Below are 16,618 nucleotides of genomic sequence, written 5' to 3' on the forward strand. Positions count from 1 at the left end.
TCCTACTACAACCCAACTGGGCTACTAAGCTCACTAAGCTCCGCCATAGTCAGACCGTCCGTCGCCTTATCCAGTAGCTTCTCCTTTCGTCTAGCGCCTTGTCTTTCCGACCGGACGAAAGCTTCCTCATAGTGCCTAGCTCTAATTATGGAGCACATCAATACTTCGTATCTACTCTGAGTAGTCGGTGCTCTAGGTTAAGCTCCCGGCATTTCCCCTGAACCGGATCTTCGAGGCTTGGTGAGGACTGACCTGCTTGTATAGGCCTAGTGGCGCGGAGGTATGTCCAAAAGTGAGAAGTAGTACGAAGCAAGTACGCCTGTTCGTTGGCTGGTCCCTCGTATTCTGATCAGCTTCTATCCAGAACTAGTGTCGATACAATCGCACCACTGATAGAGGAACTCCGCGGAGGACTATAGAAAGACTCCTATTTGCAAGTCAAAGCGATCGTGGGTAAATCTCGGTACTGGGGCCACATAGCATTAGAGGGAAAACATCTCGTGCTGGGCCCACTGAGTGGTCTGTTCGGTTTTAGGAGTCGCTCTATTCCGACTACTAAACCAGATCTGGTAGTTTTCTCTTCACGAGTCAGTCATATTAACGACAATCAGCGTTCTTGTCCTGGACAATGCCATTCTTGCTTTTACTGAGGCGGGTCCTCTACGTTGAGAGTACTTATGGGTACTTATGGTTCTCCAGACTCGACGAGCGATACTCTGGTGATTCGAGATTACGTGTCGGGATACCGTCAACTAAGCCAATGACGAGCGGTCTGTTACCACTACCTTGAAACTAGTCTGGGGAACGGGTGGAGTAGACGCAGCCTGGCGAAAGCTGATCTTGCCATGCCCAGAGTTCGATGTCGAGCTCGACTCGAGCTCGACATCGAGATATCACGGGCCAGTTACCAGATGCAGAGGGCAAGACGCCCATCTTCCCCCCGACCGGGGCGCAGCCACTGGACGTTATTTTGAAGAATAACCATGGATATGGTACCAACTATACACGATCACGGACACACAGCCTCCATACCAACAGTACCAGCAGCTCGCCCCCCCTTGCCCCTTGCTTTTGGCCGTCCTTCTCACACTCTTGCGTCCACTGCCTGTCTCCATATATTCGCTCGTTCATCTGTCCATAGCTCAGTCCGCACCGGACGATGTCCGTCTGGTCTTCCTGGCACAGTCTAGATCCGGATGGTGGAGAGTCGTTGGGGTTCCTAATGAGGGAGGGATTGTGATCGGCGGGTCGCCACGCGATTGGTATCGTATCAGCAGCCATCGAATTTGTGGGCCCTGACTATTGTGTGACACTATCGCCGGACTAATGCAAGGAGGAGTGTCACTGACAGGGTCTTGGACGATATTAAGCTTTCGCCAATGCCCCACGATGGCGGCGAAAAGCGTGCAAAGTGGCCACGCCGTACCCGGTTCCAGAATGCAGGCTTGCCGGTGATCAGGTGTATTTTCTTTTTTAAGTACTGAGAATACGCCATGCACTGGCCGTTTCACCAGGGACGGGATTGACTTGCCGCCGTGAGTTGAAGACTGCCACCGTCTAAACTCTACAACGCCGCATCCCGCAACCATGGCTGCTCTCTACAGAGCCATTCTGCTGCTCCGGAGCGACCATGGCCTGGATGGCGAGCACCACCTCGTCCCCCGACAATCCCATACCGTCGAGACCCTCGACGGCTCGACCAAGGCCGGTTTCATCGCTATGGGCATCTGCGGCCTCGTCTCGTTCATTGCAACACTCAGTCTCCTGTTGTTCTTGACCTACCGCTTTATCTTCTGGAAACGCTACTACAAACGACCTCTCGCGCACAACCAGTATGTCGTTCTCATCTACCAGCTCCTGCTCGTCGATCTTCAACAGGCGACCGCGTTCCTGCTCTGCCTGCACTGGGTGACCAAGGGCGCCGTCTACTATCCAAGCGCCGCATGTATCCTGCAAGGTTGGTGGATCCAGACGGCCGATCCGGGAAGCGGGTTGTTTGTTATCGCGATTGCTATGCATACCGGTGCCGTCGTCCTGCGAGGCCGCCAGTTATCGTTCAGGGCGTTCGTGGCCTGTGTGATTGGACTGTGGGCATTCATCCTAGTACTAGGTTTCATCACTGTTGGACTTTACGGGTCCAAGACGTTTGTCATTTCCGAGGCTGCCTGGGTAGGTTCACCCGCCCCGCCCGCCCTTGCTTCTACTCCCCCGCTCGCTGCTACCGTTGCAAATCCGTTACAAATACTAACCAGCATATCCCGGTTAGTGTTGGCTGAGTCCTGAGCATGAAAATGAGCGTCTTTGGGGCCACTACCTCTGGATTTTCCTCGCCGAGTTCGGCACTGTGGTGCTCTACGGTATAATGTTCTTCTACCTGCGCCGCCGGATGGTGCACGCTGCAAAGCTGCGGCCCAACCATCAGGACAGCCTGAAACGGCTCAACCGCGTCGTTATCTACATGGTCATCTACCCCTTCGCCTACATCCTGCTCTCGCTCCCGCTGGCTGCCGGCCGAATGTCCAGCGCGCGTCATGTCATTCCGAGCCGCCAATACTTCGCCGCTGCTGGTTCACTTATGGCCTTGTCTGGTCTGGCGGACGCGGCCGTCTACACGCTCACGAGGCGGCAGTTGCTACTCGATACGGACCTCAGCCAGTCGGACGGCCCGTATAATCGTTATGCCTACTCGGGCTCACATACGTACCATACGCAAGTTACGTCTACGACTGGAGGGCGTGAAAGGAAACGAGGTCGGTTCCGAAAGGGAATGCAAACGTTGAATGAAACTATCCAAGATGATCGTGATGATTCTACCGAGGAGATTGTAAAGGGCGGTCGAAATGACAGTGGGGATGTCGAGATGGTCAATTATACGGGTCACGGAGTGTATCAAGAGACGACGATCGAGATCACGCACGAGGTAGCGGATCCCCGAGAGTTTCCCCAGCGGGAACGGCATAGTGGGTGAAGGGGTCTTCATACATATATCCTTTATATATTTTCTTCACTACGACCGGTCGACCTCAGTCATTTTCTTTTGTTTATATTATACCATATATAGTACACTCAATGTTAATGCTAATTCTTTCAACTCCATGCTCATTTGGTTACTCTTTAGATTACTCAGTTAGTTGCTCATTTGATTGATATAATTGCTCGTCTCCAGCCTTTTGCGGCCTCTCAACAGCTTGACCTCATGGAATGCCCTGTCTGGTCTGTGCTTGTGTTAAGAAACCGCACTCCTTCCAACTGCGGACAACCCGCCTCACGTGTTCATCCCCTCCCCCTCCCCCCATCTCTCTCAACGTTTTGGAATGTCTTCTTGCCACCCTTGTGTCTAGCGGTCCCTGACACGACATCCTTTCGAAATTCGTCTCCAGCCAGTCTGCCATAAACCCTGCTGGATTCTCCCTGCTGCCACCACGGTTTCTAACTCGCTGAATCCAATCCTTGAACGGCACCTCGGTGGCTTCCAGCTCCTCGGCGAGCACGTCTACGACAGTGGTCCAGTTCTGACCTGTAGGATGGTCGACGTGATAGATTTCCTCGGGGATTCCCTCGTCCAGTAGCAGTTCGGCGATAATACGAGCTGCTACATCTACTGGCGTCCATCCCAACCGCCCCGCCAGTGAAGGGAAAGCACCAAGGCTCTGGGACGATTTCACCATGGCCGGAAAATGCTCGGCCGTGTTCCAGTACCCTGTTTCCTCGGATCCAGAAATCTGTCCTGGCCGTACAATTGTTGCCTGGAATACTGCCGGATACCGCTGCAGCGTCTCGTGAATCATTCGCTCGCAGACGAACTTCGCCTCGTTATACCCGTTGCTCATCACCTGTTCAATCCGCGTACGTTCTTCCAGCGCTCCACCTCCATTGACCGTACCAATCGAAGATATGAACTGGAATCGGACTGGGTGTCGTTGAGCAGTGGCAATGCATCTAGCCAGATCGATCAAATTTCGCAGCGCACGGAACTGTCCCTCGAACTTCGACAGCGGTGCGGCACCGTTCATGGGCCAAGCATTGTGAATTATGTGAGTTACGTTTTCTTGAAGGTACCTGCACTGCTCAACGGATAGTCCCATACGGTCGTTTGCAGTGTCAGTCTCAATAACCATTAGTTTGGTCTCTTCTTTTGACTCAAGAGATAGGCCCCGCGCCGCCACTGCTTCCTTTTGTCGAACCCGCGGCCCCATTCGGCTTACCCGGTTCAGGCAGATAACAGCTTGAACATTCGAAAGCTGTACGAGGCGCGCAACCAAATGGCTACCAAGGCTACCTGTGGCCCCAGTGACTAAAATGCATGCATGGTTAGCTGGAGCTCTGATCCGTGGCGGCAATGCTGGCATTGTAAAGCCTGCGGTGTGTTGGTAAACATACTCCACCACTGTCCGCAGTCTTGCGGCATCCTCTTGGGGCGAGACCGGGTGATATTGCTCTCCTCCGGCAGTAGCAAAAATTACACGCTGGACGCCGACCTCGTTGGATTCGCCGTCCGTCCAATCGACGTGACCGTATCCTACTGCTTGCAGGTCGTCTTTCCACCGTTGCTCGTTGGTAATTGCATGCGTCCGTCCATCGTTGAAAACCCACCAGCCACGAAATAACCCGAATACCAGGTCTATCGCAAAAACCGGCCTAGTCATCTCTAGCAACATCAACACGCCATCCGGTCGCAGGGCCTGTCGCATATTACCCGTGGACACCTGCAGATTTGAGGTCGCATGGACCGCATTGCTCGCCATGATGATATGGTATTTTCCTAGGTCCTCTGATGGCGGTTTTTCGATATCATGCACGCAATACCGGACAAATTGATAGTCGCGAAATTTGCGTCGCGCCTGAGCTAGAAATGCGGGGGATATGTCGCTAAAGGTATATTCTACCGGAACTGGAAGCGCTGCCAGCAGAGGAAGCATCCACTTCGTGCCACCACCTGTGCCTGCACCCATTTCGAGAATTCTCAAGGTCATCCCTTCTCTGGCTGCGGCTGGAGGTAGCTTGTCGACAAGTCGCCGGATAAACTCTCCCATTAGCTTGTAACCCGCCACATTATGCGGCTCATCGCCATACATCCACGATACAAGCCGCTGGCCCTCCGCTGTGCCGAAGATGAGCTGCAGCCCGTCCTGCTCCCCGCGCAGAACCGAGGCAAGTCTACTGCCAGTGTAGAAGGTGAGTTTACTTGCACCGCCATATTCTGGGTACTCGCGTTCGATCTTGTGGAGAAGTGTACTGCTCGATTCTGTTGGAGCGCAGATCTCCGTGCGAATGACTGTCGATCCGTCTAGTTTTATCAATCCCGCCTCCAATAGCCGCCCGTATAGGTACTCAACTAGTGGGCCGTGCTGCGTATCAAATTCAATGCGCGGGAGGCGGTCGTTTGCACGAGCAGATCGGATGTTGCTCCCCAATTCCTCCAATGCTTCCAGTGTCAATACAATGCACATTTCAACCATCAAAGGAGTGAAGTTGAGAAGACGACCACTGCATTTATTGTCCGCTAGGAACTGATCGGTCAGTCCTTTGGTTTCATCCAGAGCATCCAGTACGCCATCAAGCGGTAGTACCAAGTCTGCCGTATCGGATACACTTGTAATTGACCAGCTAGTGCTAGGGAATTCGGTGGCCTCGTCAGTTGTGCTGCACTGGTTGCCACTGCAAACGCTGGAGTCTTCATACGTCTCTCCCAGTGCACTTTGAACCGCTTGCACAAGATCATGAAATGTCTCTGCCTCAACGAGCGCCTCCAAAGCTATCGTGCATTTGAAGGCAACCTCTAATTCGCGGGCAAGCTCCATTGCCATCAGCGAATCAACGCCCGCATCGGCTAGATGACTATCATCCTGTATCTCGCTGGGCTTCACCGCGCAGATCTCGGCCACAACAGCCTTAACACGACTGACCAGATCCTTTATTGAGTTATTTTCCTGGTTAGCAGTATCTTTTGTCCTGCAGTCAACTTTCAGCGTGGAGCCACGAAGTAGGCGGGTAAACAGGCTTTTTGCTACGCGCGAATACCGCAAGCCGAGAAACATCTCCACCAGCTCTCCATCAGGTGTGAACACAAAGACGTCGCTTGTATATAATCCCTCAGATTGCTGGTGACGAGCCCATACATGCCAGGTATCCGGCCTAGCAGTCGCCATATCCGCGTATAATGGCGTGCGCATCCACTGCTCAATTCCACTCGCGACATAAACTTCGTCTTCAGCTCTGTCGGTCATGCAATTCACCCAAAACCCAGCACACTGGCTGAAGGAGTCACACAAAAAGGGATCTGCCCATGTTTTCCCAGAATATGATTTGACAACTCGACCGGCGCTTTCTCTACCTTTCCCAACTAGCCTTTTCACACCCTGATACTGCTCAGAATACTCCACTATTTCTGCGAATGACCGATACACATTTCGGCCCTGCAGGATATCATCAACTTCTGGGTCTGTTAGGAGGTCGGCACACCTGGCGTGGCTGACTAGCCTTGCGTACTGTGTGAACTCGGTTTGTAACCTAGAGCATCGGACGTCATGCATCGATATATGTGCTGTGCAATGTAGAAGCCGGGAGTCAGATTGACCCCCTTTCGTCTGACTCTGAAACCTTAAGGCCCAAGTCCTTTTATCATCTTCAGCGGAAACCTCGATCCACACCTCGCGGTTTGAATCTAGCAGTAGTGGCGCATCACTCCCGACATCAAACACTCTGGGTATTTTCCTTTGGTTGTTGGGAAGAGATCTGAGCAGCTCGATTGCATAATCAAGCAGCAGAGTTGCGGGTGCGATTGGGGCGGTCTTCGCGGCTGTATGCCCGGAGACTGCTGCAATATAGTTTGGATGGTCCGTATGGATGAGGTATTTACTCAACAGACGGGCATGGTCTTCGTAACCGATAAATGAAAAAAGAGGCTCTTCCATCTTACCTTCCATAACCGCTTGCGCCTGGTTATATTTCAAGGGAAGGGGCTTATTTTCCATCCAGTGTCGCGTTCTTTCAAACTGGTAAGGTGGTAGCAAAAGGGGAGCATATTCTCTGGTTTGGCGAGCGTGATAACCCCAGAATGTGCAAGGCACATTATCGCTCCAGAGCCCGACCGTGACATCAGTGAGGTTCATCAATGCCGACGTGGATGTTACATTCACCGAATGGAAAGTGTTGCCAGAGACGCCCAAACCAAGCGCTCTCCGTGCTAGCGAGGTAATCGTGGAGTTGGAGCCTGCCTCAAGCCAGATAGCAGGGCCATGACGTGCAGCGAGGCGCTGTACAGCATTATTGAAATAAACAGGCTGACGGAGATGGTCTGCCACGATGCTCAACGGTATTGTATCTGCTGCTTGGTGTTCAGTAGCACGCTCGATCGGAATAGTTGCGGTGTTAAGAGCTAAACCATCTATGGCACTTGCGAGTGCAGGAAGCAACGGGTCCACCAGGGTGGAATGGAAAGCATTTGTGACCTCAAGGCGCTTCAGTCGAAATGCGGAATCAGCCCCCAGTTCTTCCTGAAGGAAGTCAATAACTGCGGTAGGCCCTGCGACGGTAAAACTTCGAGGGCCATTAAAGCATGCTATGTTTGCGGAGGACGATTCAAGGTGTTTCTCCAAGGTAGACCTGTCTCCTTCTACGGCGAGCATAGCACCCGGGTCAGCACCCCATTTGTCACGGATCAGAACAGCACGGCGCACGATAAGAGTCAAGGCGTCTGGTAGAGACAGCGCGCCAGATATACACAATGCTGTTAGCTCGCCGAAGCTGTGGCCTATAACCGCTGTGACCTCCACTCCACAATCCATCCAGCTGCGAGCGCAAGCATACTGCAATGCAAAAAGCTGCGTATGGAGCTGCACAATATCCAGTACGGGGGCCGTTGCAAATATACCAGGGTAGATGCTTGAATCCCCATTCGCTTTAAGAATATCATCACAGGAGTCGAGATGATGTTTGAACAAAGGAAATGCGTTATAGAACGTGCGGTCGAGTCCAATACTTCTCCCTACCTGTCCTCCAAAACACAACACCAGTGGGCGTTTGGGTTTCTTCACTTGAATTATATATTTATTGTCCCCTTCCTCCAGACCAGTCAGGATGTCTTTAAGCTCCGACTCTGATCGGGTTTGGAAGACGCACTGGCACTCCAGGGCCGGGTTCGATTTTCGCGTGAGATTGAACGCGATATTAGCAAAAGATATGCCTCGCTCTGAGCGAGAGAGGAACCTCCGCAAACGTGCCGCATATGCCTGCAGACGGGCCTTGTCTAAACCGCACACGCGAAACGGCAGCGCAACATTTTCTGCGTGAATACCCCGTTCTTGAACTTCATCCTTTTGCGGTCCCTGTGTGATGACCATTGATGCATTAGACCCACAAGCTCCATAATTGTTTATCAGCGCTGCGCGAAATCCAACTTCCCAAGGTTTGACTCTTGTTCCTATCTCGATATGGTCGTCTGGCATGGCCCTGATATGTGGATTCAGAGAATGGAACCCGGGTTGAGGAGGGATCTGTCCGTTCAGGATCATCAGGACGACCTTGCACAGGGCAATAATTCCGGATACACCCTCAGTGTGCCCGACCAGGCCTTTTACAGAGCCTAAAGCTAAATTCCCTACCCTCCTTGGACCACCTAGCACGTCCCGCACGCTCTCATACTCGGCTGGATCCCCAGCTTGAGTGCCTGTTCCATGAGCTTCGACGATACTGATGTCCCTTGAGTGAAGATGCGCACGCTGCGTTACCTTCTTAAACAGACCAGCCAACGAAGCAGTGTCCGGCACAACAATAGGTGTACAGTTGTCATTCTGTTCCACAGCTGTACTTGCAATAGTTGCCAGGACCTGATCTCCATCTGCAATTGCGTGTGATAACTTTTTGATATAGATCGCTGCGAAGCCTTCACCGCGACAATAACCGTCAGCCTTCGCGTCAAATGGCTTACACGGACCTGTAGGCGAAAGAAATGATGCCCCTGCGAGATTATCATATGCGAGAGGACTGGTGATGGCATTGGCGCCGCCCACCAGGGCGGCCGTGCAATCGCCGCTCAGTATTGCCCGACATGCATGATGCAATGCTACAGCAGAGCCAGAACACGCTGTATCCACACATAGTGAGGGGCCCCGCCACCCAAAGTGATGTGAGAGTTTTCCGGCTAGGAAGCTTCTCAACAGCCCTGTCGCTGCATAGGCGGAAGCTGGATGGCAATTCACGTTGTGTTCGTAGTCCACTGTACAGGTTGCAATAAAGCATCCTATATCTTTTCCTGGGGATGGTTGGGAAAAGTAGCCTGCTGACTCCAGCGCTTGATAGGCGACTTGAAGCATGAGCCGTTGCTGGGGATCCTGTGACATCGCTTCCCGCGGTGATTTCCTGAAGAACTTGTGGTCAAAGGCATCAATATCGCGGACAAAATTACCGAGCCATGAGCGATGACTCGCCTCAGGGCGCCAAGGAGTCTCGTAGTTTGCGTATCTTTCTCGTGGCATCTCGCGGTGCTGTGACTGGCCAGAACACAAAAGATCCCAGAATTCGTCAAGGTCATCAGCGCCCGCAACACGGCAGGCCATACCGACTATGGCTATGTCGGTTTCTGCCGGGGGCCTCGTGGCTAGCTCATGGTCGCGGCTTATGGTGGCCGGAAGCTCTACATCAGCGAAGTGGACGATGCGTTGTGGAAGACGGCGAAACAGTGTCGGGGGCACGCATCGTTCCGGCCCGAACTCGACGACTATAGAGCTGGGTGTGGTGAGATGTTCTCGGTATACGGCAGAGAAAGTCTTGTGCCACAGACACTGTTGAGCAAGGACAGCGCGGAGGACCAGCTCGTGGAGGCAGCCCGAACGAACCGGTTCTGCAGTGCTGTTTGCACGCGGAGGGTGGAGCAGCTCTGATGCGTCAGGTAGTTGAAGACCGGAATGAGTATTGCAGAGATGAATCAATGGGGTCAGGCTCTTTTCGTGGCCTGGCCAGTGATATCGGCCATTGTATTCAACCGCGTTGGCTGAAAATCCAGCAGACTGGAGAGTTTGTTGCAGGGCAGCAACACTTCGCCGAGGAGCCATGATTGTTGCTCTGTTCTCGTCATATTGAACGGTAATATATGACTGTTCCGTCAGTGCTCGTTCAGCCGGCAACTATGAAGGCCATACATACCCCCGGATATTTTTCGAGCAAGCCTTCCACCTCGTCCTCTAATTCAGGACGCTTCCACCCAATTGCTAGAGACGTATACTCTTCCCCAGCTTGCTGTAAATCTCCCATTGCCCCTAATAACATAGCTAAACGCATTGCAACAGAGCCGTACATCTTCAGGCTGCCCATCCTCGTCGCAGAGACTGCAATACTGCTCAGGAGTCCAATACAAAATCCGACAATTTCAACCACGGGGTTCCTTCCATTTGGCTGCATCTTCAGCCACTGTGAATACTGCACAAAATGGGTCATCATGAGCAACGGTGCGAGCTGTGTATAGCACAGTGGAAATTTGGCTGTGGATAGATCATCGCATCGGAACCATCTTTCCAACTCCCGAAGGTCCTCTTCTCCCCTGATCGCCCGCAAGGATGGGACACAACTAGTTCCGGCAGCAGCGCGGTAATAGCCTGGCAATTCGCTTAGAACATCGAGCATCCAGTGAAGCTCAGGATTATCGAGGACAGCTTTTCGGAGCTGGCGGAAGTCGGATGCAGTGAACGTGAGCCATTGGCAGCCAAATAGAAGGACAACGTTACGCTCTTGCTCCACAGTGTCTTTGGCATTCACTGCCATGGCAGCAGTCGCACTGGCATTCTGCCTGGCTGGAATGGCAGGAGGGTCTTGGCTGGCTGCCGGCGTAACCATATCTGACTGGCCACGAACTGAACCGTAACTGGCTTGGATCTCATGTCGAAAACTTGTCGGCTACTCTATACTCATATATTCTCAGCAGCTTCATGCTTATTTGTTTGCTTACAGATCAACAACGCTTGCAAGTAAGCACTGCACTGCGCGTCCTACAACTGGAGATGGGGATGAAGCGGTGGAACTCCAACCATGTCTTTATAGGACTATGAATGGCAAGGATCATCCCTAACGGCGGACATACATGGCAATCCTGGAGTCCTGGTTTGTTTTTCGGTAGGTCCACCTCTCACCGAGACTTTGCTGTACATCCGGAGTTTCTCTTAGCGTTACGCGGTATATCACCGTTGTCGCCCTGTCTGGAACTATGTTCCACGGCAGCTATTGTTGGCGTTGTCAACGTCTTAAACGGAGCCAGACACGACAGGCAGCTTTAGAATAGCTCCTTGAAACGGGCCCGCAATATTCTCCGGACTCCTGTTTGCCGCCTTCTGCCCTGCGCTGGAGTAATTGTTCGGAGTATTCTTTCAAGAATTGGCTAACTCCGGCTTGACCAGCTGGTAAGAATAGGAGCCAGAAGCCGAGAAAAATGCTAACACATATATAGACATGACTACAGGCAGTATTTTTGTTGTAGTTTCAGAAAAATGATTGATTGTATTTCAAAAACTCCATTTCTCTTCGCCAAACACCCTCCCAGATCGCTTCTTGAAAACGCCATACAAATCCATGCAACGTCGTTACGTGACATTAAAGGCAATGAAACCACGGTAAGCCATTATACAGGAGCAGCTGCTGGCATCGAGGCCCGTGGACTATGGGTTGCGTTTTTAACCCGGTCGAGATCCTGAAGACAGGTCAGTACCTCTTGCAGCATACCATCGAACCCTGCATCGAGATAGCTGTGTCCCGCGAAGAATTCCGTACACATCATCAATGGAATCGGTGTTAATGGATGAACCTGAGCCGTTAGTCGCCTGCTGTACTGATGGAGGAGGGCTAAGGCACCTTGAAGTATCCAAGCTGGCCTTGCAACTTGACCAGGTTCACCACCTCTTGTGCGGCCATCACGCACAGTCGCTCATACTCGATTATTCCTAGGAGATGATCGCCGGTCTTCCAAGTGATCGACTCAAGCACGCTATGCAGAAAAAGAACCATGGTCTGGGCGACGATACGAGCGAACATCAACATGGGATCGACCTGGGCGCATGCCGAGAGCATTCGGATGCGGGAATTAAGCATCTCGTGCAGCCACTGATGTCGCGACCAGAAACCTTCAAAGGTCGCAACGTCGCCGGTGATGCTCAGCTGCTCTACCGCCACCTTTTGTCTATGTGCGAGAGCCCGCCCGCATATTGTCGCGAGAATGATACACTCGCTGAAAGACGAGATGGGCTGGATGGGGTCATTGCTCGTCCTTGTCATTGCTTCAGGGAGATACTGGGTTACAACGGGGTTTCCAGCTTGGAAATCTTCTTCCGGGCCAGGGAGACGGGTTGCGATCTACATGGTCAGTTGTGCCGTCACCTATCTGGACTTGGGGCGACATACTAATTGTTCGTTCAGTGTGAAGGGCAGGCCGTTGTGAAAACTGATGAATCGATCGAGCGAATAGGCCATCCAAAAGGTCCGTCGTCGTTCCTCAAGTCCCGTCCAGTCAATCAGCGATGTCTCCTGGTCTTTTGCCATCATCACCGGGCTGTTCGGATCATCCAACTCGTACAATCGCATACCCAACACAAGACGACAGCATCTGCCCGCACTCATCCACGCTTGCAGCTGTGATAGCTGCATGTATTCGTAGATGCAGACCAAGACCCAAGCCTGCGCGTGCTCAATGCCTCCGCTTGCGTCTGGGCGTGAGTATGAGTTTTGGGAGTCCAGCATGTCAAGCATCCGTCTTGTTTCTTGGTAGAGGGGGTCGCGGAGGGAGCGAAATTGCGCCGAAAGCGAGGCCGCGACGGTCCACATCGCGTGCTGCAGACAAGCCTGGCCATCGCTCTTCTGTTGCTGCTGGGACCAAACGTGGTATCGCCATCGCTGCAATATAGGGGCAAACGGGTGGACGCGATCGAAGTATAGTTGATCACTGTTGCTCAGCGTCGTCGGGAACTTCTTGACAGGCCAGGACTTACAGGTCAGCTCGCATGAGCTCGGTGACGAGTTCCGATCGCGGAAAATCGTGTAACTGGGATTTCGTGCCTTCTCGTCTGTCTCTGGGTGATTCTGTGCCGTCCCTCGACAGGTTTTGACCGCGACTGGAATCCTCCGAGTCGTATTCGACCCCCGCACCCTCTAGCAGGGAGTGCATTTGCCGATCTATTTCGGGATGCCGGTCGGCCAGACAGCGCTCGAGGGCGGCTACTCGCTCAGCTAGAGTCTTGGAGGATTTCACGTTCAGCAACCTACCGATGCGAGTTCGCAGTGTCCGTAGCTGGCCCTTCCGCGGCCCTCGAGGAAGTCTCGTTGTGCTGATCTTGCAGTCGAGCCCGCCTTCGTAGCAGACCTGGCACTGTGGTCGTTGGCGGTCACAGCGGACCTTCCGTCGACGACACTCCTCGCAGGCGGAACCCGGTCGCTGGCGAGAGGTGACGGTGACGGGCGGGGTCTCGGTCTTCATTTCGGGGTTGAACATCTGGGCCGTCTTTTCTGCAAGACGCAGCGAGGAGTCAAGGACTTGGTCCCTTGCACGAAACTTATAGAGGACCCTGGAGGGTGTGGGTGCAACCTCGTGAGTCGTGCGCATTAAAATCGCGATATTGGCAATGGGTAGAGGCCCGATCGGATGGAGAACTCTGCAATAATGCTTCGTTTCTTTTTCCGACCGGTCCTTCAGGGATCCAGGGCAACAAAGCAGAAACGCGAGCTATCGTGCTAAGCTCTGGGAGGACATGTTTTCCTCGCAAAAAGCAGCCAATCCGATAAATGGGAATCATCGCTAGCATTAAGCAGAAATGCATAAGATGGAACAAATGGGGACTGAGCAGGGCACCGACAGGCTGGCTGTTGATCAACGTGTACTGGAGCCGATCGGACAGGCCGCGCTGTGATAGTGGTCACTGGGCTGCAGGCTGCAGACTGTCGCGGCAACACAAGGCGACTGTGCCTCGAAAGGGTCCCCGCTGAGTTCAAAATGGAAGCCTCAGCGGTAGTGGAAGGTCACCAATGGCTGCAATGGGTGCGGAACAACTGAAATGCTGCAAATGCGATGCTGTGACGCTGTGACGCCGCGACCCGGTTCATATCGGCGAGCGGAGCCATTGAGATCTCAACCGGACCATTCGGATTGCAGGAAACCTCTCCATTGACTAGGAATAGTCAGGAGAGGAAGATGCCCTTTGGCTACAACAATAGGAGCACACTGACAACTGCGCCCCGATCTGATTGATCAATTGGAGTCAGCTCGTTTCCTTCGCAGAGCTTAGAGGGCGCGGTGGCCGGTGAGCCCTCAGCCAGCCACTTGGTGGATCTTCTCGGATTCCAAGCCATCGTACTCGGGGTCGCCCGCTGCGGGCCTGACAATCGTCTTGTTCTGCAGAAAATATGAGGGAACATTAACCGACGGTGTCTATTGAATGTGCAAGTTTGACTGGCAAAATAATCAAGGATCTCAGTCTGGGCATCCCGACAATGATGTCCACGATCGCCTCCGCTGTATACTTCGAGTCAATCCTTGCCGTTCTACAAGCGTCACACCTTGTTGCCTTCTAGCAAGAGCCGGACGTCTCGGGTGAAGATTGACGACAAGTCGGACATGACCTCATGATCGACAGTCTAAGCTCTGCGCCATTCTAGCCTGGCTCCCTTGTGCGCAGCCCTGAGTTCAGAGGTCAACCAGGTCGTGTGTCGACTACCATGCATTGTTGATCGGAGCTCGGACTCCTCGAGGTCGTGAGATGGATGAGGATTGTCACGGAATATTGTTCTCATTGCTAGAGGGCTAAGTGCTGACGGCCAGATTACTTGCATACTTGCAGCTCTCAGGCCCCGTCGCTCAGTTCGCTCACTTGCCTGAGCTGCCCTAGGACAAGACATGACACTAGTTCACCGATCTGAAGAGCCTTCGGATTTCTTTTCCTTTTTCCTTTTCAGCTTGAATCCTTGGCTGTGTTGGTAAGCCTACAGCGGGATACTAGTGGCTATAGTCATCGGTACTAATTACGGCAGACTATTAACACGCCACCCTAAAATCGGTGTAGATCGGTTACTTAAAGCCATTACATGTACACAACCCCGTCTAGATAAGTGACACTCGTGGGCGTTTCACATTCCCGTGCCGAGGCTCGTGTATCCCGTAGTTTTCGTGCAGAGCGAACGGTAAGTTATATACCATAGATCTCAAGCATATTCACGGTATAGTAACCATGTCCTTCCAAGACCTCCTAGGCCAGCTCCCTTTGCTGAAGAGCTATACCCATATCCTCCTCGTCTTTCCCCTGGTAAACTCCCAGCGCCAGCCAGTCCTTGAGGCTCTCCAATGCTCTATCAGACGCCTACTGGCCACGTTCCCCTTTCTGTCTGGGGCTGTGGTCCACCAGGTTCCCCATCCCGGTCACTCGGGTACATTCAGTGTTGTTCTCCCTGAAGGTGATTCTTCAGACAGAGTCCAACAAATACTACACGTCAAAGACCTCTCTTCTATCCTACCAGACTATGCAACCCTCAACGCCGCTAAGGCACCCCCGGCCATGCTTCCAGGTCCCCTGGTGGCACCATCCCGCCCTGCGTTTCCACGGGTCTATGAAGAGTCTTCTGCACCGGTGTTGGAGATCCAGGCCTCTCTGATCAACGACGGGCTTCTTCTTACGCTTGCCGCACAGCACAATATCGTAGATGCTACGGGGATCTTCTATATTGCCCATCTGCTGTCGAGGTTTATGTATGATCCAACGGCCAGCATACCAGACGCTGAAGTTGCAATGGGCAATATCGACAGGAGAAATCTTATCCCTCTTCTTCCAGAGAATCAGGTCCTCCCGGAAGAGATGGGTATCTTTACGATGGATCGGCCGCCCCCGTTAACCCGGGAGATCCTGGACGAGTATAAATGGACCCTGGTGCATTTCTCCCCAGCCGCGGTACGAGAGATGCATGACGAAGCGATGAGCCAACCAAACGATTTCATTGACGGCGTCAGCAGCGTCTCGGTTAATGACGCCCTGACAGCGTTCTGCTGGCGGAGACTCTCTATAATCCGCGCAGAGCACAGCCATACAAGAGGAGAAGGAGCAACGACTCAACTGACCCGTGCCGCAGATCTCCGCAGAGCCATGGGCCTAAATCCAGGGTATGCATACATGGGCCACATGGTCCGCACCTCGAACCTGCGTCTCCCGCTGTCGACGCTCGTTTGCCCACGCACATCCCTCTCGCACATTTCCTCTCTCCTCCGCAAATGTCTGAGAGAGCACACAGAGCCGCAGGCAATCTCTGCCTACGCGACTCTTCTCTTTCGGACAGAAGATAAATCTAGGATCCTCTATGCGGCAGAGTTCAATCCCCTTACGGACCTAAGTGTCAGCTCCGTTGCGCATGTGGATGTGCCCAGCTTTGGGACGGTTCTGGGTAAACCAAGATTTGTAAGGAGGCCGACATTCGGACCGTTGCCTGGGGGTATGTACCTTGGCCCTAGTATGGGGTCAGAGGGAGAAGAAGCTAGTGGTGATGGAGGGCTGGATGCGGTCATCTGCCTGAGGGGATGGGAGGTGGAAGGGTTAGCTAAGGATCCGGAGTGGAAGAAGAAGGTGGTTGTCTGGGAGTAGTAATCCTTTTGATGAGTTTATGG

General features: G+C 52.9%; 4 protein-coding genes across 4 annotated transcripts, besides 1 other annotated feature; 2 read left to right on the top strand and 2 right to left on the bottom strand.

Moving 5' to 3' along the window:
* Positions 1-16,618: part of a sequence feature (contig 1.55 1613..492661(-1)) that runs on past both edges of the window.
* Positions 1,518-3,068, top strand: gprD. The gene is made up of 2 exons (XM_655899.2): positions 1,518-2,169; positions 2,267-3,068. Exons 1-2 carry the CDS (start codon positions 1,588-1,590, stop codon positions 2,966-2,968), a joined length of 1,284 nt encoding a protein of 427 aa, XP_660991.1. The 5' UTR covers positions 1,518-1,587; the 3' UTR covers positions 2,969-3,068.
* Positions 3,195-10,830, bottom strand: ANIA_03386 (protein pkiA; the record flags this gene model as incomplete). The annotated part of the gene is made up of 3 exons (XM_655898.1): positions 3,195-6,814; positions 6,920-10,124; positions 10,174-10,830. The coding sequence occupies 3 exons, from the start codon at positions 10,828-10,830 to the stop codon at positions 3,195-3,197; spliced, it is 7,482 nt and encodes a 2,493-aa protein (XP_660990.1).
* ANIA_03385 (Zn(II)2Cys6 transcription factor) lies at positions 11,830-13,453 on the bottom strand (the record flags this gene model as incomplete). Its single annotated transcript, XM_655897.1, has 3 exons — positions 11,830-12,336; positions 12,385-12,922; positions 12,969-13,453. 3 exons carry the CDS (start codon positions 13,451-13,453, stop codon positions 11,830-11,832), a joined length of 1,530 nt encoding a protein of 509 aa, XP_660989.1.
* On the top strand, positions 15,198-16,595 carry ANIA_03384 (uncharacterized protein; the record flags this gene model as incomplete). Its single annotated transcript, XM_655896.1, has 1 exon — positions 15,198-16,595. One exon carries the CDS (start codon positions 15,198-15,200, stop codon positions 16,593-16,595), a length of 1,398 nt encoding a protein of 465 aa, XP_660988.1.

The sequence above is a fragment of the Aspergillus nidulans genome, chromosome VI, assembly GCF_000011425.1.
Source record: "Aspergillus nidulans FGSC A4 chromosome VI".
Lineage (NCBI taxonomy): Eukaryota > Fungi > Ascomycota > Eurotiomycetes > Eurotiales > Aspergillaceae > Aspergillus > Aspergillus nidulans.